We start from the raw sequence: 23238 nt of genomic DNA on the forward strand, positions 1-23238 counted from the left end.
CTTCTATAAAATGAGGATTGTTCTCCCACCCTTTTGAACTGTGAGCCCCATGTGGAAAAGGGACTATAGCCAACCTTAGACCTACCTCTCTCCCTCACCCAATGCTTTGCACTTTGGAAGTACTGGGTAAATTTCATATTTTTATTAGTACACTTACTTTCCCATTGCAGCACCATGCATAATATAGATCCTGATGATTCCAAAAGGAGAGAGACACTGATTTCCTCAGGATCTGATTGCTGAGCCGAAAACTCATTTCTAGCGTGTCTATGCGGTAGATTATCCCGTGATTTAAAGGCAACGATCTCATTCTTTGTTGGATTTATTCAAGGGCAAAATAGATGGAAATAATTGAGGCAGGAAATGGCTGATTCATCTCCCCGCTACCACTCCCTATCTCTGCCTGCTGTTTTACTGGAAGGCATTCTCCTGAAGAAAGCAAAGTGAGTGGTATTGATTTAAAATGAAAGCAGAACATTAACCATGGCATCTGACCAAATAACTGCTTGGTACGGTATCCCTCATTAGTATCACATCACTGAGCCTAATGCTTCGGAAAATCTTTTCCTCCAAACCTTTAAGCTTGTTCATTTAGCAGAAAAAGAAAAATAACTTAGGGTCCAGCACTTCTCCCCCTGAAGCACCTGTTTCATCTCTGAATGTTTATAGAGTATTAAGTCTAAAGTTTTCTTGTAGCTCCAGTGCTGTTTCACTCAATCAGTAGGTCAATGGTATTTACTGAGCACTTATTCTGTGCAGAGCACTGCATTGAGCTCTTGGGAGAGTACCGTATAATGTTCTCTGGCCACAAGGAGCTTATGTTTCCGTATTTCTTCTGCATCGTAATCTCCCTTCCAAAGCGTGCTATTATTTGTCGTGTAAACCTGAGCCCAAACGTACTGATACGAAAGAGATCAAAGCGGGAAAGGGATTCAGATACCTGCTGTAAAACACACACTTCTTTTAATTTTCCAAACAGGGGTCCAGTACTTCTTGTTCCTCAGGTGGAGCAATGTACTCTTCAAAGAGTAGGTGGCTAGTAAATGCTGTTGAGAACGGGGATTCTTTTTCCCTTTGATATTCAGGGAAATACTGAGAAGATTTTGTTACGGTCTTGGGTTTTCTTAGCCAACCGTAGGCTTGTGCTTCTTGGACAACAATGGAAGGAGGTGGAGAACATAAGAATTAAGCCTGGTTGAATTTTGGGTGGAAACATTGCAACTCTGAGGGTGGAATGAGGGCCAAACCGGCCCAATGGGATTCTGAGAAAATCCTGGCCAGTTGGTCCCTTGGGAGCAGGGCTGGATCCAGATAGTGCATTCCTGTCTTCTGGATTCAAGTCCTAAATATCTAAAAAAGAGACTGAAATGCAGGGCAGGTAGGATCAAACAAGACCAGCTGAGCAACGCCAGTGGGAATCTCAAACCCACGGCCTGAGACATGAAGTCCTTTTTAAGAAGACAATTTGGGAGAGTCTACTGCATTAGCCTCATCGCTGAGAAAACAGAAGGAAAGAAGGTAAAGCCAGCTTCAAAATGGACCAAGTTTCAAAGTCATAAGTTGGCATAATTTTTACAGTTCTGATTTCTCTGGCTTTGTCTAATGTTTCAACCATCTCCCAGGGAGTTCAATATCCATAAAATAGAAAGTCAATATCTCTTCTCCCTCCTCTTTAGACTGTGGGACAGAGACTGTGTCTGATCTGATTGTCTTGTATCTACCCAAGTGCTTAGTTCATTCATTCATTCATTCAATCGTATTTATTGAGCGCTTACTGTGTGCAGAGCACTGTACTAAGCGCTTGGGAAGTACAAGTCGGCAACATATAGAGATGGCCCCTACCCAACAATGGGCTCACAGTCTAGAAGCGAGAGGCAGACAACAAAACAAAACATGTAGACAGGGGTTCCATGTTAGTTCCATGTCTGCCACACATAAAGCATTTGACAAATAGTGTAATTAGTAGGATAAATTAGAAAATAGGCTTAAATTCCCTTTGTCAGTGAAAATGTTAAGATGAATACAAAAGCAGTGTGGCCTAGAGGAAAGAGCACAGGCCTGAGAGTCAGAGGACCTGGGTTCTAATCCCACCTCTGTTACTTGTCTGCTGTGTGAACTTGGGCAAGTTACTTCATTTCTCTGTGCCTCAGTTCCCTCATCTGCAAAATGGGGATTGAATACCTGTACTCCCTCCTTAGAATGCAAGCCACATATGGGACCTGATTATCTTGCATCAACCCCACAGCTTAGAACAGTGTTTGGTACGTGCTAAGTGCTTAACAGATACTGTTTAACAGTAACTGTTGTTAATTTTTGTATAGAACTATTAAATGAGGAGCTTTTTTAAAAGTGGGGGAAGAATTGCATGAAATGAGGTGAAACCTTGGAAATTCATACCCTAGCCACAAGCTGTTTTGGATATAAGGCTATGACACTTAACTCAAATTTCAAAGTGGGGTTACCGCTTGCAGTGCAGAGAAATGTTTTGATGTACTTGGATAGAAGCAACTAGACATATGTTCTCTGCCCTTTTTTATGTATCTTAGCTGTCATAATTTGGGACCAGTGCCTGAAATGCCAGACAAAAAAAAAAGATTTGAGTGGATTCAGGGATTTACTTACTCATTTATTTTTCTTTATTTGATTCTTTTATTTAGTTGGTGCTTGCAAAAGAATAGTCTCAAGACACAAGGAAAACATTTCTGTGCATTTTGCAGGAAAACAGGAAGTGGGCATGACTAAATGAGTTTAGCACTATTCTTCCCAGAAATGCTGAGAAGAATTCAGGGCTTTTATATTTCCTTTCTGCAATAAGAAAGGATACGAGCGCCAAAGATTATGATTCCAGAAAGTAATAAAATTCTCGGCAAATTCAGTGCTGGGCTCTGAGAGCATTTCTGCCTTAGGGAAAACAGGGAATGCCTTCTTTTCCAACCTCCAGAGATTCACACTCAATATGGTCTCTAAGGACTGTTTTTATTTTCCTGCCTAAAGCTCTAACAGGATTGCTGAAAAGGTCCCAGTTTTATTTGCCGAAGATCAAGCATTCGACCCTTTCATAAGTGGCTAAATTGAAATGGGAGATGCCAGAAGGAAAATGTTCTTAAATCCTTCCCTCTGCTAACAGAAAGCAGACATCCAAGATAACATCAGCGCAGCGTGTTTTCCCTATGTGCCTTCAAGTTTTAGGTGTTGGGGAAGAGATCAGCATGAGTGTCTTGCTGTGGTCGCGCCTTACTGTCTAACATAGTTCGTTTCAACTTGGAGAGTATCTTTTGAAGGAAATACATCTGACTGAGTGATATTGTTCTTTCAGTAGTAAAAGTTAGAAAAAAGCCCTCTGTGTTGAATCACTCTAGACTATGAGCTCCTTGTGGGCAGGGAATGTATCTACCAATTCTACTATCCTCTCCCAAGTGCTTAGTACAGTGCTCTGCACACAGTAAGCACTCCATTCATTCATCAACGGTATTTATTAAGTGCTTGGGAGGGCTTAGCGGAAAGAGCACTGGCTTGGGATTCAAAGGATACGGGTTCTAATCCTCGCTCTCCCCATTTTACAGATGAGGTAATTGAGGTACAGAGAAATTAAGAGACTTGCCCAAGGTCACACAGCAGAGCCCTCATTCCACCCTCAGAGTTGCAATGCTTCCACCCAAAATTCAACCAGCTTAATTCTTATGTTCTCCACCTCCTTCCATTGTTGTCCAAGAAACACAAGCCTACAGTTGGCTAAGAAAACCCAAGACCATAACAAAATCTTCTCAGTATTTCCCTGAATATCAAAGGGAAAAAGAATCCCCATTCTCAACAGCATTTACTAGACACCTACTCTTTGAAGAGTACATTGCTCCACCTGAGGAACAAGTATGTTCCCCTCTGTAATAAATATGTACAAATATATATATATATATATATGTATATATATACACACACACACACACACACACACACACATATATATGTGTATATATATATATATATATATATATATATATATATATATATATATATATATATATATACATACAGGTGCTGTGGGGAGGGGAAGGAGGTAAGGCGTTCATCAAATGCCAATGCCAACCTACTCACTGGACCTCGCTCTCATTTATCTTGACAGAACATCCCCACCCCCTGAACTGTAACTGCCTCCCCTTCATATAAAATTGTTCACAACACTCAATCAATCAATCAATCGTATTTATTGAGCGCTTACTGTGTGCAGAGCACTGTACTAAGCACTTGGGAAGTACAAGTTGGCAACATATAGAGACGGTCCCTACCCAACAGTGGGCTCACAGTCTAGAAGGGGGAGACATATTAGCAAAATAAAATAAATAGAATAGATATGTACAAGTAAAATCAATAGAGTCACGTGCTGTAGGGAAGGGAAGGAGGTAAGGTGTCATCCTAAATCCCACCTCCTCCAAGAGGCCTTCCTGATTGAAGCTGCCATTTCCTCTCCCTCTTCTGAATAACTTACACACTTGGAACTGTTTAAACCCTTGATATTCACCCCACCCAACAGTACATTTGAATATATCCTTACTCTTCCATTTCCCCTACCTGTAATTTATTTCAGTGTCCCTCATCTCCTGTTGATCGTAAGCTCCTTGTGTTCTGGGTTTGTGTCAGCCAACTCTATCATAAGGTATTCTACGTACAGTTATTTCCGACCCATAGACGCATCTATCCCAGAACGCCCCGTCCTCCATCTGCAATCCTTCCCGTAGTGGATCCATAGAATTTTCTTGGTAAAAATACAGAAGTGGTTTATCCTTCCAGTAGTGGATCCATAGAATTTTCTTGTTAAAAATTCGGAAGTGGTTTACCATTGCCTTCTTCTGCGCAGTAACCTCGACTCTCTGCCCTTGACTCTGTCCCGTGCTGCTGCTGCCCAGCATGGGTGAGTTTTGACTTGCAGCAATCAATCAATCAATCGTATTTATTGAGCGCTTACTGTGTGCAGAGCACTGTACTAAGCGCTTGGGAAGTACAAGTTGGAAACATATAGAGACAGTCCCTACCCAACAGTGGGCTCACAGTCTAAAAGGGGGAGACGGAGAACAAAATCAAACATACTAACAAAATAAAATAAATAGAATAGATACGTACAAGTAAAATAAAATGATTGCCTTCCGCTCGCTAGCCACTGGCCAAGCTAGGAATGGAATAGACAGGCCTCTGCTGGACTCTCCCTCTTGTAGCCGAGACTGGTAGAGTACTGGAAACTCTCCAGGTGTGACCCTGAGAGGGTCTACGCACAGTAAGCACTCAAAAAATAAATAGTGAATAAAAAACTCAACAAATGTAATGTGCAATAAATAAATCAATTTAATAAATCATAAATTAATTAATTTAATGAAGAAAGAATAAATGCATAGCTAACAAATAAATAAATAAATGATACCTTTGATCGATTGAATGCTGGGTGTAAAGAGAGAGGGAATTCCAGGAAGTGGAATAAATAGTGAATAAAAAACTCAACAAATGTGATGTGAAATAAATCAATTTAATAAATCATAAATTAATTTAATGAAGAAAGAATAAATACATAGCAAATAAAAATAAATAAATAAATAAATAAATGATACCTTTGATCGATTGAATGCTGGGTGTAAAGAAAGAGGGAATTCCAGGAAGAAAGGAAGGGAAAGGAAAGGAAGAAAGAAGGAAAGCAAGAGGTGACTGGGAGAAATGAATTGATTAATTTATTAATTCAGCTGAAAGTAGTATTTATTAAGCACTGCGAATCATGAGGAACTATAAAGGAGAAAAGATACCGTCTTTGCACTCAAGAAGCTGTTTTTTGTTAAATAGTATTTGTTAAGTGCTTACTACGTGTCAGGCACCATGCTAAACACTAGGGAAGATACAAGGTAATCGGATTCAGTCGTCAATCTTATTTATTGAGCACTTACTGTGTACAGAGCACTGTACTAAGTGCTTGGGAGAGCACAATACAACAACGAACAGACATTCCCTGCCCACAACGAGCATACAACCTAGAGGGGGAGACAGACATTAACCTAAATAAATAAATTACGGATATGTACACAAGTGCTGTGGGGCTGTGAAGGAGGGGACGAGTCGGGTGATGCAGAAGGGAGTGGGAGAAGAGGAAAAGAGGACTAAGTTTGGGAGGAGAAGTGCCTTCATTAAGGCTTTGAACACTGGGGAGAGTAGTTGCCTATCGGATTTGAGGAGGGAGGGCACTCCAGGCCAGGGGAAGGGTGTGGGCAAGAGGTTGGTGACGAGATAGTCGAGATCGAGGTACAGTGAGAATGTTATCACTAGAGGAGTGAAGTGTGTGGACTATATTGTAGTAGAAGAGTAATAATAATAACGATGGTGTTTGTTAAGCACTTACTATGTGCAAAGCACTGTTCTAAGCGCTGGGGAGGTTACAAGGTGATCAGGTTGTCCCACGGGGGGCTCACAGTCTTAATCCCCATTTTACAGCTTAGGCAACTGTGGCACAAAGAAGTGAAGTGACTTGCCCAAGTCACTGGGATTAGTACCCAGGTCCTTCTGAATCCCAGGCCCATGCTCTTTCCCCTAGACCATGGCTGCTTCTCTAGCTTACCATCTAGTGAGGAAAACAGAATGACCCAAAGGTTCCCAACAGTGAGCATATAACCGTGACCTAACTTCCATGTGTCCGGACAATGCTTCCTCTCCCTGTCCTTCTAAAGTTGACAGGTTCCCGATTTGGTTTCAGAATCCCTTTCACAGCTTATTTTAAGAAACTTGGTCAACGAAAAATGAATTGAATTTGCACACTGCTCATTGTTATAGCCTTCTATTTTAAAACCAAGTGTTCTGTGTTACATTGTTTGGATTGAATTGAAGTTGGTCTGACTCAAGCTATGTCACAGCTGTCTTTGATATCATCCTAGATGTTAGATAAATATCTCATGAGTCATTCCATGCAAGCAAAAATAGCCAAGCCACGCATGTATTTGCATTGTTTTATATGAGGAATACAATGTTCATTTATCACCGTATCTCCCTGTTCCCATCCCAGCCCAAAACCCTTCAGTGAATCGGGGTACACCCACTGACTTAGTTTCCTTTCTGCCAACTGTCTTAACCCCCTACAATCTGAATTTTGCCCTTCTTACCCCACTGAGGCAGCACATCAACCTTTGTAAGATCAGCAAGCACACTAAAAAATCATGGGCTTATTTCTGCCCTTTTCCTGGATCTAGAAGCAGAATAGTCCCATGGAAAGAACACAGATCTGCAAGTCAGGAGACTCGGGTTCAAATCCTGACTCCCCCGCTTGTGGGCTATGTGGCCTTGGGTGAATCACTTAACTTTTCTGTAACTCACTTTCCTCACCTGTAAAATGGGGATCATTCATTCAATCATATTTATTGAGCGATTACTGTGTGCAGAGCACTGTACTAAGCGCTTGGGAAGTACAAGTTGGCAACATATAGAGATGGTCCCTACCCAACAACGGGCTCACAGTCTAGAAGGGGGAGACAGACAACAAAACAAAATATATTAACCAAGTATAATAAATAGAATAGTAAATATGTGCAAGTAAAAATACCTGTTGTCCCCTCCCTCTTGGACTGTGAACCTTAAATGGCCCAGGAACTGTTTCCGATCCGCTTTTAGTGTATCTACCCCAGCGCTGCAGACTAGTAAACACTTCACAAATACTGCAATTATTTTGATCTCTTGTGCTGTAAAGATACACCTGCTGTACCATGAACAGAGCCCACATTGTGGTTCAGGTAGGGAATGGTGAACTGTTCTTCTAGAATCTTTTCAGAAGGGCCTTCTCCACCATCTTGTTTGCAGCTTAGAACAGTGCTTTGCACATAGTAAGCGCTTAATAAATGCCACAAAAAAAATGGCAAGCAGGGAAATTTCTCTAGCGCTTCCACACAGACTTTCTTCTTGAAGAATTATTGTTGCGTCTCTGAAGTTGTGTGGCATTTACTCAGTGATACTATAGAGGGGGGCACCATACTAAGCACTTGGGAGGATACAGAAGTCTTCAAAGACGCAGTCCTATGCTCAAGGAGTTGACATATTCCCTTCCCACAAAGAGTTTGCAGTCTGGACGATGAGCCTACAGTCTGGGGGGTCCATCAGATAAGAAGGGAAGGAAATTTGAAGCAAGAGGGAAGGTGTTAGCAAGATGTCAGTGGTGGAAGAGATTTGAACCAGGCGCAGAATTTTGAACAAGGCTTAGAATCCAAAGCTCCATTGACCAAACATTGCCATAGCGCACTGGACGATAAATCGTCCTTCTGAGCCAAAATTTAGTTATCACCAAATGTCTACAAGTCTAGTGTCTGGAGCATGCCCATAAACACGTTATGTGTCTACGTGTATATCATTTAATTCCCTTCTGATATGGAAAGCTAGCAAAATGTAAACGTTTTCTGACATAAATATTTAGTCTCATAAAAGGGAGTGGAATTCCTCTCCTTTTGTTTATGTACTATATATTTAAACATGGTTGTTCCTCTAATAAGACTTCACAAGCTTCCTCCTGTGTTTTTAGGGAAAAATCGATGGAAGGATTGATTGGTGGTTCTGAATAAAACCAAAAAGTTCTTTGGATCGTGAAATAATTTCTGACAAATGCTTTGCATCTTATTTCTAAAGGGCATTTTTGTTTTTAGTATCACTGAAGTCATACCTGAAATTTCTCCGTGTGACATTTCTACTTTGGGGTGTCTGTTATTGGCCCTATCCTTTCTTGCTAGGGAGGAGAGTGGAAAAGGCAGGAGTTGACTAGGTTACCAAAAATCAGGAGCCAGACATCCATTTGCTGTTCTTCCCATAATACCGATAATATCGATGATGGTATTTATTAAGCATTTTCTATGTGTCAAGCACTGATCTGAGCACTGGGGTAGATACAAGCTTATCAGGTTGGACATAGTCCCTGTCCCACGTGGGGCTCACAGTCTTAATCCGTATTTTGCAGATGAAGTAACTGAGGCACAGAGAGGTTAAATGACTGGCCCAAGATCACATAGCAGACAAGTGGAGGAGCAGGGATCAGAACCCAGGTCCTTCTGAGGACCAGGCCTGTGCTCTATCCACCAAACCATGATGCTTCTTTAACTGATGTGGAAAGAATTGTCACTTAATATATTGGTTTTGGTGGAAACACGTTGCCCACATTGATAAGAAAAATCTTACCGTCAGGAATGCCATCTTTTTTGAACTCAAATGAAACACGTGTGTGTGTTAGAGAGAGAGAGAGAGAGAGAGAGAGAAGTAGGGGTAGGGGAGTATTGGTGAAAGATATATGCCTCCCTAACAGATTCAAAACTGGGGCACGTTAGCCTACAACGGGGTAGTTCTGTAGCATCATGAGAGCATTAAGGGGTGACTGAATAAGATGGTTGCAATGAAGGGATTTAAATCCTTGAATAAAGCAGGAAGGCTGGAGAGAAAGAACTCTTGGTGGTATTTCTGTCTAAATCGTTATGTTACCTTTGCAACCTGCAGATATTTGAATTTGATGTCTGCCTATATCACAGTTAGTCTGTATTTTTTGCTAGGGTTCTTGGAGAATCATCCCCTTTCCCAGAACTCTGATATTTCCAGGAAGAATTCACTACTTTGAAATCTTTCTTGCTCCTGAAAAAATATTTTATGGTATTTATTATGCGCTTACTATGTGTCAAGCACTGTTCTAAGCACTAGGGTAGATACGAGTTAATCATATCGGACACAGACCCTGCTCCATAGGGGCTCACAGTCTAAGTAGGAGGGAGGACAGGTATTAATCCATCATTTTAAAGTCGAGGAAACGGAGGTACAGAGAAGTTAAGTGACTTCCCCAAGGTCAAACAGCAAGCAATTGACAGAGCCGGGATTAGAACCCAGGTCTTCTGATTCCCAGGTCTGTGATCTTTCCATTTCAAGATGGAACAGTCTACCTTTTTTACGGTATTTGTTCAGCACTTACTATGTGCCTGGCATTGTTTTAAGCACTGCAGTAGATATAAAACAGTCAAGTTGGACAAAGCCCATATCTGACATGGGGCTCACAACATTAATCCCCATTTTACAGATGAGGTAACTGAGGCTCAGAGAAGCGAAGTGACTTTCCCAAGGTCACACAGAAGGCAAGCGACGGAGCTGGAATTAGAACCCAGGGCCTTCTGACTCCTAGGCTGGAGCTCTATCCATTAGGTCACCCTGCCTCTTTAGAGACATGCCGTGAGACGTTTAATGAGATGGCAATTTTAGGAATGTTCTCTTGTACCCAATGTAATAAATTTATGAATTAATGTAACTTGTGATGAGTTGAGAGTTCAATAAACTGACTGCAGTGACTTTGGCTTTTTATTTGAAAACTCAAGGTCTGATAGTTCACAAAGCATAGAGGTTAATTACAGAGTTAAAGCATCTTGAAAAAATGAAGTATTTACACAGAGGCATATAAGCTGCCAAGAACTATAAAACCTTCAACTGTTTAGTGACGATGTCACTGAAACATTCATATCAACAAATAACGAGTATAAACTAAACAACTGGTCTTGTTTTCAGTAATTTGTGCAGAATATCCAGTAGCTCTTTACAGCGGAGAGCATTGTGTCAGATCTAGCTTCATTTTGCTTTATAAAAATAAAGAATAGAAAAAATTGAATTGCAGTACCGCAGCTAAATATGACAAAGTGACTTTTGTCGAATAAGAAAGATTTAGTGTGGGTTTTTACTCCGACTTCCTTTCTTATTCAAACAATGACATTGCAAAGAACATGAAAATGTGAAGTCAACCTGATTATGATTTGAGTCTAAAATAACTTTGGGATATAATGATGGTCACCTTCACTTCCAAATATACTGAATTCTCATCCCATAGAAGTGACAAATCCCCCAAGAAAAACAGGATTTTGCTCCCATTCACTGCTTGAATTGCCTTAGGACTCACATTTCAGAAAGTTTTATCCAATTTCAAAGAAGAATTTCCTGTTATGTAGATTAGTAAGGGAATTTTGTTTAAAACAGTTTAATGCCTTGCAGATGGACTTTTTCCAGGGTAGCATCAGGGGAATAAAATGAATTATTTTTTATAAAGAATTACTTAGGAGTACCTGGTTGGAGACTGATATGAAGTCAGGGAAAAATACAGGGAGAATAGAAAAACTATGCTGACAGCTTCCTACCTTTGGAAACTGCATTTCCCAGAGTTTCAGTGACACTTTTCTTCACTGAGCTCTGGAGATTGGAATATTCTGGCTCCCAAACTCCATGCCAAGAATAGATTTTATCTTCAGGAGGGGAAGAGTTTTCTCTCTCTCTCTCTCTCTCTCTCTCTCTCTCTCTCTCTCTTTCTCTCTTTCTGCCTTACTCTCTCTCTCTGCCTTTCTCTCTCTCTGTCTCTCTCCCTTCCTCTCCTTTCCCCTGTCTCTCTCTCTGCCTTTTCTCCCTGTATCTCTCCCTTTCCTCTCCTTTCCCCACTCTCTTGCTCTCTCTCTTTCTCACTCTTTCTCCCTCCTCTTCCTCCTTTTCCCCCTCCTATTTCCCTCCTATATTTCCCCTTTTCACTCTCTCTCTCTCTCTCTCTCTCTCTCTCTCTCTCTCTCTCCCTCTCCCTCTCCCTCTCCCTCTCCCTCTCCCCCTTTCTTCCTCTCTGCCTCTCTCTCTACCCCTAACCTCTCTCCTATCTGGCTTAGCTACCCCAAGACCTCATATCCTTCTGCAGTTTCTCTAACCATGTGACAAATTTAGTCTTGCTCAGGCCTAGGAAAGTGTGTGGGGGTGTTTACAGAACTTTGTGTATTTATGAAAGTTTTTTGTGTATTTGTGGAAATTTGTGTTTTGAAGCCTGTATAATAATGGCCGTGTCCACTTTTAAATCTTTTCTCTCTTTCCCCTCTTTCTCTCCTGGTAGATTGTTAAACATTAAATCTCTGCATTAAAATTATGGAGGGCTTTTAACCATGGACTTCACTCTGCTTTCTCCACCCTTATCTTGCTTGACCAAAGCCAGGGTGAGAACTCAAAGACATGGGACTTTTTCCAACCCAGAAGCAACAGACGTACATTGGCTGTGATATAGAGAAGCAGAAGGACCTGCTAAGTATAGCAACAATAATAGCAATAATTTGTCATCGTCATCATTATCATTATTTTTTCTCTCCAACCTCTCCCCTTTCCGGGCTTTGATACTGGGGCTATAGAAGTACCCATTTAGCTTACTGTAGACCACCACATCTGGCTGAATTCACGGTGCTTGGGAGGCTCCCATTAGGGAAGACCCATCTGTGGAGGTTTGCAGAATCCCTGGCAGGCTTTCTGATTGATCAATGCCTTTTGGATGAAATTTGCTGATAGGAACAAAGACAAGTGTGCCTTGAGGGGCTGTTTCAAAATCCTAATGCAAGCTCCCCATCATTAACTAATTAGGAAACCTAACAATTGCACTACACAAATATTAGAATCCTAAGAATTTTCTGTGGGTGTTCTGGCATGACAGCCCAGGGGTGAAATATCACCTGTTATTTGCTAATTTGCACAAATACATTCTTATTTGGAACTAGTGAAGGTCAGGATCTGACAACACATCTGAAGGGGGGAGCAGGAGAACTTATTTTATTTTTTTAATGGTGCTTGCAAAGCACTTACTATGTACCAGGCACTGTACTAAGAGCTGGGATAGACGTGAGATAATCAGGTCGGACTTAATCCTTGTCCCGTATAGGGCTCACAGTCATTATCCCCATTTTGTAGGTGAGATAACTGGGGCACAGAGATGTTAAGAGACTTGTTCAAGGTCATGCAGCAGCCAAATGACGGAGGCAGGATTAGAACCCAGATCTTCTGGTTCCCAGGCCTGGGCTCTATCCACTAGGCCATGTCCAAGTGTGGCTGAAAGTGACTTCTAATTGGTAGAATTGATGGGTCCTCTAGATAACTTCCTAAATCTGTTCGGCAAATCTCACCCCTATGGAGGACTCCCTCTGATGCTGTCCTGCCTGCTCCTGGGATAAATAATTGTGGCCAAGTGTAACTCAGTGTGTGTAACTGAGAGTCTTGTTGATACAGTAAGGGTGTTTTAGCTCATAATTACAAACCATCTTTTTGACACTACATCCTTTGAGGGTCATGCCAGTGTTAACTGGAGAAGTAGCATGGTCTAATGGCAGTTTGGCTCAGTGGAAAGAGCATGGACTTGAGAATCAGAGGTCTTGGGTTCAAATCCCTGCTCTGCCAATTGTCAGCTGTGTGACTTTGGGCAAGTCACTTAACTTCTCTGTGCCTCAATTACCTCATCTGTAAAATGGGGATGAAGACTGTGAGCCCCATGTGGGACAACCTGATCACCTTGTATCCTCCCCAGTGCTTACAGCAGTGCTTTGCACATAATAAGCACAAAATACCAACAATAATAATAATAATAATGGACATCAGAAGCACCTGGATTTTAATCCCACCGCTGCCACTTGTCTGCTGGGTGACCTTGGGCACCTTCTCTGTGCTTCAGTGACCTCATCCATAAAATGGGAATTAAGACTGTGAGGCCCGTGAAGGACAGGGACCATGTCCAACCCAATTAACTTGTAGCTACTCCAGAGCTTAGAGCAGTGCTTGGCACATAGTAAGCACTTAACAAATGCCATTAAAAAAAAACAAAAAAAATTGGTTAAATGGAGACTCATTAGGAGCTGAGATTCGTACCAGCATTTAGAACTGAGTTGGGGAACCAATAGAAAAAGTAAGATAGATTCAGTGGTCTTTGAAAGCCCTGTTGGGAGCCTCTGGATAATAATGATAATTGTGGTATTAAGTGCTTATTCATTCATTCAATCTCCAATCCTAAGTGATTGGGAGAGTACAATATAACAATAAACAGACACATTTCCTGCCCACAGTGAACTTACAGTCTAGAGGAGCTTATATCATAGACCAAACAGTAGCATAGTTACAGTATGTACTGAATGAATACAGACCCTATTCAAATTGGGGCTCACAGTCTATGAAGGAGGGAGAGCACATATTGAATCCCCATTTTACAGGTGAGGAAACTGGCACAGAGAAATAAAGTGATTTGTCCCAGGTCACAAAATAAGCAAGTGGCAGAGTGGGGATTGGAACCCAGGTCCTCTGATTCCCAGGCCCGTGCTATTTCCACTAGGCTACACTGCTCATCCTTTGGATGGCAGCATCTCAGCAAAGTTCTGAATTATTTGGTTCCAAATATCTTCCAGTGTGGGCAAGTTATCTTTAATGCTAATTTATTTAACTAAAGCATTATACTTTAGGCTGAGGTAAGATACAAGACAGTCGATTCGGACACCATTTCTGTGATCCCTTCTTGCCAAATGCAAGAGCCAACTTCAGTTAATCAATCATTGGGATTTATTGAGCACTTACTATTCATTCATTCATTCAATCATGTTTATTGAGCACTTACTATGTATAGAGTACTGTAGTAAGCAACTGGGAAAGTACAACGGAATTAGTAGACCCATTCCTTGCCCATAACTAGCTTACAGTCTAAAGGGGGAGGCAGATATAAATATTAATAAACAAGAAATTTATAATATATAATTTATAATTATAATTTATAATATATAATTTAAAAATGTGTACACAGTTGCTGTGGGATTGCGGTTGGGGTGAATATCAAAGTTCACAGATCCAAGCAACTTGCCTGCTGTGTGATCTTGGGCAAGTCGCTTAATTTTTCTGTGCTTCAGATTCCTCATCTGTCTAATAAAGATTCAAAACCTGTTCCCCCTGCCCCTTTGATTATGAGCTCCATACGGGAAAGGGTTGTATCTGACCTGATTAACTTGCATAGATCCACACACTTTGAATGGCGTTTGACACGTAGTGAGTGGTCAACAATTCAAATGGGATAACTTCTTTGGTTTTAAAGCTCAGTTTTGGGTTAAATGAAAAAATAGAAACCCAAAGAGCCCTTCAGGAATGGAGTTATTGAAAAAGAAGGGAGGATACGAGCAATATTAGGCTCCCTCTGCTGTTCACAATCCAAGTCGGAACAGTCTTTTAGAAATTCCACAGACAGATATAGTTATATCCTTATGGAGCTTGGCTTTTAGTGGGTTTTGAATTAGCGCTGATAAAGTGCAGGTGTGCTGAAGGGAAGACTTGATGTGTGACGGATGGGTTCCTAGTGTTCCAAAAGGAGTTTGTTAGTGAGTTTGCCATCGGTTGGGATGTAAGGCTTCAGGGGGAAGCCGTAATTGTCGAAGAGAGCCGGCCTCCAGTGGAAACTTGGCCCCAGCGTGGCGGCGCCTGAATGAATCAGGAGCTTCACGTAAGGCGGCTGAGTTTATGCCCCCCTGAAAAGACAAAGCAGAGCTGACCTCTGATTCTTTTTCCCCTGCTTCGCTTTGCTCTTTTAGCCAAGGAGCAGATGCGTTTGGGGCAGAGAATGTGTCTGTTTATTGTTGTATTGTTCTTTCCCAAGTTCTTAGTACAGTGCTCTGCCCAAAGTAAGCACTGAATAAATACAAATGAATGAATGCTGTACCTGCAGTAAAGAACTGTGGTACTTGTTAAGCGCTTGTTGGGCGAGTCACTTAACTTCTTTGCGCCTCAGTTCCCTCATCTGCTGAAAGGGGATTGATAATGTGAGTCCTATGTGGGACAGGGACTGTGTCCAACCTGATCACCTTGTATCTACCCCAGCATTTGGAACAGTGCTTAGCAAATAGTAATCACTTAGCAAATACCATAATTATTATTAACTAAAGCCTGTGGGACTTTAAGCAGGTTCTTTCTACTTCCAGGGGTGAAGCACCTGAAGAACCAGAGCGGCTCGGCTGTCCCGGAAGAAGAAGAGGGAGCAAATGAAAGAGGAGGATCGTGGGGCCACTAGTTCCAGAGCGATGGCCCAGTAGGTCCTTGGAATAACTGGACTGATAATCTTTGACACCCAACCAAGGGACTCCATCGCTTGACTTCCTGAAGCAAACTCTGCCTCAGCAGACCGCAGTAAAAAGCCAAAATCTTCCTCCTGGAAGTGTTCCTTGACTGGCATTTAAATCCATGCGCAACTTGTTCCTTATAACCAAAGAATAGATGTTTATTTTCCAGTCGTTTTTCCCCCCTCACAACTTAGAAAGGCCATTCGCAAATGTGTTTGTGATTTTGTGTGAATGTTGCCAGAGCTTAAGTCCTGATTTGTCCTTCTAATGTGATTTGCGTTCTAAGGTCAACTGTAAATACAGTCATATTGATACACAATAAATACTCGATCCATTTAGACAGGGTTGTGTGTCTGCCTCTAAGATGGGTAAATGTGCTGAATGAAAGCAGAACCAAACAGTCAAAAATGGCATTTTTAGGTTTAGGCGTTTCTGTCAGCATCAGCTACTCGGCTCAGGACAGAGCAGAGATGTCTGCCTTGTGGAACTGATAAGTTCACATTGTAGTAATAACAACGATAATAATTACTGTGATGTTTAAGTGCTTGCTTGCTCTTTGTAAAACACTATACTAAGCACTGGGGCAGATACATGATGATTAAGACCCACGAGGAGCTCACAGTCTAAGTAGAAGGAAGAATGGGTATTGAATCCCCATTTTGCAGATGAGGGAACTGAAGCACAGAGAAGTTGAGTGGCTTGCTCAAAGTCACAGCAGAAACAGCATTAGAACCCTGGTCCTCTGACTCTCAGGCCGATTTTCTTTCCACTGAACCACAGTGCTTCTCGTAGCAGTAGCCCCTGAAACTCTGAAAAAGCCAAAGTCTTTCCTCCTAACATCATTTCAGCGGCAATGAAAAGTGATCATGTGATCCACCACTATTTCCTGTCAATCTAGAGGAAAAGGGTGGGAAGTAGGAGAGAAGCCGAGTTCAAGAAGAAAGTGTCAGGCTTGAGCTCTGGCTCTACTTCTCTAGATTGTTGCTAGGCTAGTCTGTGTTGGGTGATACAAATTTACATAAAATTGATACGTCATTCACAGTGAAGAGTTTGTGATTCCGACACGGACATTTTCCAGAAGTGGAGAAGAAGGTTGGTTTTCGGTGACGGCTGATCTGGAACATCTCTTCCTCTCCACCATCTTTCTTCTCTGCCATATTCCCTCTCTGACATCTTTCCCCTAGGCCATCTTCCCTATCCAGCATATTCCCACTCCCTCTCCTCACCACACCATACTAGCGAGATGCAGCACTGTTTAGTGGATAGAACAAGGGCCTGGGAGTGAGAAGGACCTGGGTTCTAATGCCTGCTCCTGCAAGTGTCTTCTCTGTGACCTTGGACAAGTCACTTCACTTCTCTGGGCCTCATTTCCCTCATCTGTAAAATGGAGATTGAGTGTGAGCCCCATGCGGAACAGGGACTGTGTCCAACCTGATTAACCAGCACTTAAAACAGTGCTTTGCACATAGTAAGTGCTTAATAAATGCCATCAACATCATTATTATTTTTATCTACCCCAGCGCTTAGAATAGTGCTTGGCATATAGTAAGCACTTAACAAATACCATAATTATTTATTATTAGTGTAGGACAGGGAAGTCTGAGTGTCACTGCTGACAGTTCTCATAGTCCAGGGACAGGAAACAGAGGCAGGAGATTTAGGGGTAAACAACAAAATACATAACACAGGGGGAAGGGTGAAATGGGGAAATGAAGGCTTAGAGAAGAGTTCTCAGAGGAGATGTGATTTTAGGAGAGTTTTGAATATTCGTGGAGTCACTACTAAGGAGCATCTTTTACTGAACGCTTCTGAAATCACAGTGTGGTTTCAGATTCATTCATTCATTCATTCAATCATATTTATTGAGCACTTACTGTGTGCAGAGCACTGTACTAAGCGCTTGGGAAGTACAAATTGGCAACATATAGAGACGGTCCCTACCCAACAGCGGGCTCATCGCCGTGTGGCACAGTGAACATCAACATTACTGCATGTCGAATATATGAAAAGTGCAGGGAATAAGTAACATAGACCTCACAAAAGCAACTGATATTAAGGGGGACGGGATCGTGATGGGGGATGATTTGCTTGAGACATTAGGATTATGAATACATCTGGTCATTTTAGCAATCTAGACTGGAAGCTTGTTGTGGGCAGGGAATGTGTCTGTTTATCATTATTTTGTAGTCTCCGAAGCACTTAGTATTGTGCGCTGCACGCAGTAAGCGCTTAATAAATATGATGGAATAAATACATTTGAATGAAGAATCTACACAGCAGAGATGTGGCAGAACTGGGATTAGAATCCAGGTCCTTTTGGCACCCAGGCCCGTGCTCTGTCCACTAGACCATGCTGCTTTTTGTCGAAGCCGTCTGTCCACACACAAACGATAGATTTCATACTCAAAGATTTATTGTTAATTGCATGCAACAGATAGTGGCATATTCAGTGAGAGTAATGTGTGTATAGATCAAGTTGCACGTAGGGCTCTAAAGAAGTTCTAGCAGCCTGGTCTAATGGATAGGACACGGGCCTGGGAATCAGAAGGACCTGTGTTCTAATCCCACTCCACTACTTGTCTCTGCTGAATGAACTTGAGCAAGTCACTCAACTTCTCTGTACCTCAGTTACCTCATCTGTCAAAGGGGATTAAGACTGTGAGCATCTGGGACAAAGACTGTGTCCTATCTGATTAGTTTCTATCTACCCCAGTGCTTAGAACAATACTTGACCCTTAGAAATAATAATAATAACTGTAGCATTTGTTAAACTCTTACTTTGTGCTAGATACGGTACTCAGAGCTGCGGTGTATGAAAGCAGATCAGGTTGGACACAGTCACTGTCTCACATGGGGCTCACAATCTTAATCCCCAGTGTACAGATGAGGTAACTGAGGCACAGAGAAAGGACGTGAGTAGCCCAAGCCACACAGAAGACAAGTAGGAGAGATGGCATTAGAACCCATGACCTTCCGGCTCCCAGGCCTGTGTTCTGTTCTGTATGCCACGATGCTTCAAATACCATTGTTATCATTATTATTTTTCAAATGAATGAGTTTAACTGAAAAGGAGTAATTTACTGACATTCCTTGGAAAATGAAAGGGATGTTTCATCAGGGAGTTCAATCGCTGAATCCAGGGACTTCAGACAGGTGTTCGTGACTTTGTTAGCATTTTTTAATGGTATTTGTTAATGGCTTACTGTGTACTAAGTGTTGGGCTATAAGGGCTCACTATCTTAATTCCCATTTTTGTGATGAGGTAACTGAGGTTCAGAGAAGTTAAATGACAAGGGGCAGAGCTGGAATTAGAACCCAGGTCTATGATATTAGACTTCCAGGCCTATGATTTTTCCATTAAACAACACTGCTTCCCTCTTCCCTCTTCAGCAAGGAATTTCCCCCGAAAAAAAAACACTTGGGTCAGCTGAGTAGAGTGAGCTAAGTGCTTGGCATATAGTGAGTGCTCAACAGTACCATTAAAAAAAAAATCTCCCAACAGTCATCACAGGGACAATGAAGAGAGTGTGTGTTCCTGGGTCAAACTAGTTAATGGGACTGGTGAATTAATTCTACATCAACCAGTCATTTATTGAGCACTTACTGTGTGCAGAGCACTGTACTAAGCTCTTGGAAGAGTACAATATAACAGAATAGATAGGTCCATGAAATACCCTGAATTTTCAAATTCTAGCTTCAAGAGGCTCATCTGACATCACCTTCAAAAATTGTCTCTTTTTTCCTCCATAATTCCATAGTAAAAGGTGGAATTACTACAAGACTGAACCAGGAAATTAAACCTCCAGTGAGCTAAGAATTTAGGAGATTTTGGAGAACTCCAAAATGATTTATTCTCTTCCCTCTAGACTCTTAGGAATTTATTTTGTTAGTAATTTGTCAAAATAGTTTGCCTAGTCTAAAGCAGAGTTGTCACATGCTACACAGAGTTTCTTTGGCAGTTCTGCATGGGGAAGGAACTCTATATGTTTGTACTTGGATTCTGTAAGTTGGGCTGTAATTGTGCATTTTTCTTATAATAATAATGATGGCATTTATTAAGCACTTACTATGTGCAAAGCACTGTTCTAACTGCTGGGGAGGTTACAAGGTTATCAGGTTGTCCCACGTGGGGCTCACAGTCTTCATCTCCATTTTACAGATGAGGGAACTGAGCCACAGAGAAGTTAAGTGATTTGCCCAGAGTCACACAGCTGACAATTGGTGGAGCGAGGATTTGAACCCAAGACTTCTGACTCCAAAGCCCGGGCTCTTTCCACTGAGACACGCTGCTTCTTCTTGCTTGTTTGTTGAGTGTGAACTTAAGGCCTGAAGTCTAGGTTTGAAAAGCAGAGGTAGAAAGGTAACTAAGGTATTGGTGTGTTGGAGGGAGTGAAGTGGAAGCAGAAGACACACTGGGGACACACGGATTTAGAGAAGAAAGCTTCTAAAACTTCTGGAAACCCACACACAAAGTGACTGAATGACTTTTAGGAACATTTATAGATAGGTATATGAACTTAAGTAGAGGTAGGGGTAATTAAACCTCAAACTCAGTGGAAGAAACTAATCTCTGGGCAAGGAGAAAAAAATTTCTTCCCCAGGCTGCATGAATTATGTAACACAATTTGTTAAAGTGCTAATTGGATTATTGTGCTTTCTTCTGGAGCCTCAGCTCTGCCTCTCTTAAAGGCAAGAAGCCAAGATAAGTTGGAGAAATAGCATGAGCTGGTATGCCTGGTAGCAGCAGGGCCTAATGGATAAAGCATGGGCCTGCAATTCAGAAGGACGTGGGTTCTAAACCCAGTGCTGCCTCTTGTCTGCTGTGTGACCTTGGCCAAGTCATTACACTTCTCTGTGCCTCAGTTACCTCATCTGTAAAATGAGGATTAAAATTGTGAGCTCCATGTGGGATAGGGACTGTATCCAACCGGATTGCCTTGTATTTACCCCAGTGGCACATAGTAAGTGCTTAACAAATGCCGTAATTATTATTATTATTAAATACTGTGTATTTAAAAACACATTCAACAGAAATATGCCTTCAAGCTCTATTCTGTGTTACCAAAGAAGTCATAATTGTCATAATAACCCCAACCCCGACAATCAATCAATCAATTGTATTTATTGAGCGCTTACTGTGTGCAGAGCACTGTACTAAGTGCTTGGGAAGTACAAGTTGCCAACATATAGAGACAGTCCCTACCCAACAGTGGGCTCACAGTCTAGACAATAAAAGAAGATAGACCCAGATTCCCATAGGACTTTTAAGACTGTGTAGAATACCATTTAATGAGAAAAACTTTAGCAGAATTCAGCGGCCTCTATATTAACCGCCATCCTATTTCCAGTGGAATGTGGTAGGTATTTCCTTGTCTTGTTTTATGTTGTTGAGTTATCTTCAACCCTTAGCAACACCACGGACACACCCCTCCCAGAACACTCCATCTGCATCGTTCTGGTAGGTGTATCCATAAAATTTTCTTGGTAAAAATCCACAAGTGGTTTACCATTGCCTTCTTCCATGCAGTAAACTTGATTTTCCACCCTTGACTCTCTCCTATGCATCTGCTGACCAGCACCCACAGGTGAGTTTTGATTTGTAGCAGATTGCCTTCCACTTGTAGTCACTGCCTAAGCTGGGAAGTTATACCCTAAGCAGGTGTGATTCTTATTAGAGGAGGAGAGCTCTCAGCTGGGAGATGAGAGATTCAGCAGAAGGGAGAGAGATCCAGCAGAAGGAAGAGTGGAGGAAAGGGGCTGGAAGTGGAGAGACAACAAAGAGGCAAAGTGAGTAGCTTGAAACGAGTGAAGACTGTGAGCTTGAGAACAGTGGGAGAAAAGAGCAAGAAAGGAAGGGGGAGAGTTTTTGAAGTGCTTTAAACCACTTGTTAGGAGTTTCTTGTTGATGTGGAGAGGAAGAGTAATCACTGAAGGCTTTTGATGAGAGGAAAGATATAAGCAGGACTCCCTTTAGAAAAATGATCTGGGCAGCAGAGTGAAATATGATAATAACTGTGGTATTTGTTAAGTGCTTACTATGTGCCAGGTACTGTAGTAAGCACTAGGGTCGATGCAAGATAAGCTACCATTGAGGAGTTCACATAATTATCACTTTTGAAATCGTAGGGCCTGGGGTTTGGTTATGACTTCATTTTCCTTCCTTCTCGGAAATCCTGGGTTGTGAGGTGAACCCTTCCATGTGGTAATCTTTGTTGGGAGTGTTTTCAAAATGAATTTGAAAACACAGGATACAACACTTACATATTTGTTTTTACTTATATCAGGCTTAAATGAAATTAGTCTTGATAACAGGAAAAACAAACAATTTTATCCCTTCCCACAAAAAATACTAAAATATCAAATTTTTGCACTGTATCATAATTCCAGACTTAATGTATGACTAGAGAATAAAACTGAACCATTATGGTATCAAGGAGAGCTTGTATATTGTCCCTAGTGAAGAACAAAAGAAAACAGTATATCTGTTGCTAGCAAACATGAATAGCTGACTGTGGAATGGGTTCTAATTGGGCTGTGAAAACACGGTCATTCTCAAAAGCCCCCAAGTTGAGATAGGCTTCTTTATCTATCAAATGTGGTGACATGAACTCAGGAAGAAGCTAAATAACTTGCAGATGGTGGAACATCTTTAATAATTATGGGAGAATAGTTTTTCACTCTTCTCTTTCCGAAGATTGCAGTTTTTGAGGTGCTGCAGTAGATTTACTGATTTCTTCTTACATTTCCCCTGCAGCATAAATTATGGTAATGTCTTCCCTAATCAGGCTAATTATACCAACATATGTTGCTCTCCTCTTCTTCTCTCCTAATGGGACATAGATTCTCTATTTGGAATATCCCATTTGATTACTACATTTGTCAAGGATTTTTGACATTATGTGGGTCTTAATTGCTTCCTAAAACACTAAGCAGCCTGAATAGGACATGGTCAGTTTTGATTAGAATTGGATGACACAGTAATGCTTGTGTCTGTGTTGTGGTAAATCTAAACAGAACTTATATGTTATACTATTCCTGGGGTACATGTACTGAGATACTTAAAATGTTGTTGTCATATGGTCAGGAGATGAGATGAAAATAAGTTTTACTCCATTATAAAATATAAATCATTATTGTTATTCATTTTTCCTAAATAAGAACACTTGTTTCGGTGAGGGGAGGGATCTCCATGTCAATGTGAAGAATTGTAACCTGACATTTGGAAAAAAACTACCTATTTGGTCCTCTAGACTGTAAGCTCTTTGTATGCAGGGGATATTGTAATATTCCATTCTGCCAAGCACTTGGTACAGTGCTCTGCACACAGTAAAATGCTCAACAAATCCAATTG

At 41.4% G+C, this 23238-nt stretch overlaps 1 protein-coding gene across 1 annotated transcript in view; it reads left to right on the forward strand.

Annotated features, from left to right (window-relative positions):
* Window positions 1–16212, forward strand: part of PPP1R1C (protein phosphatase 1 regulatory inhibitor subunit 1C) — a 55450-nt gene extending 39238 nt beyond the window's left edge. The window contains exon 5 of the mRNA XM_038751684.1: window positions 15750–16212. Coding sequence (XP_038607612.1) covers window positions 15750–15838 — 89 coding nt within the window. The 3' untranslated portion in view covers window positions 15839–16212. The remainder of the gene's footprint in view (window positions 1–15749) is intronic.
* Window positions 16213–23238: the final 7026 nt, after the last annotated feature.

This window comes from Tachyglossus aculeatus, chromosome 9 (genome assembly GCF_015852505.1).
Source record: "Tachyglossus aculeatus isolate mTacAcu1 chromosome 9, mTacAcu1.pri, whole genome shotgun sequence".
Classification (NCBI taxonomy): Eukaryota; Metazoa; Chordata; class Mammalia; order Monotremata; family Tachyglossidae; genus Tachyglossus; species Tachyglossus aculeatus.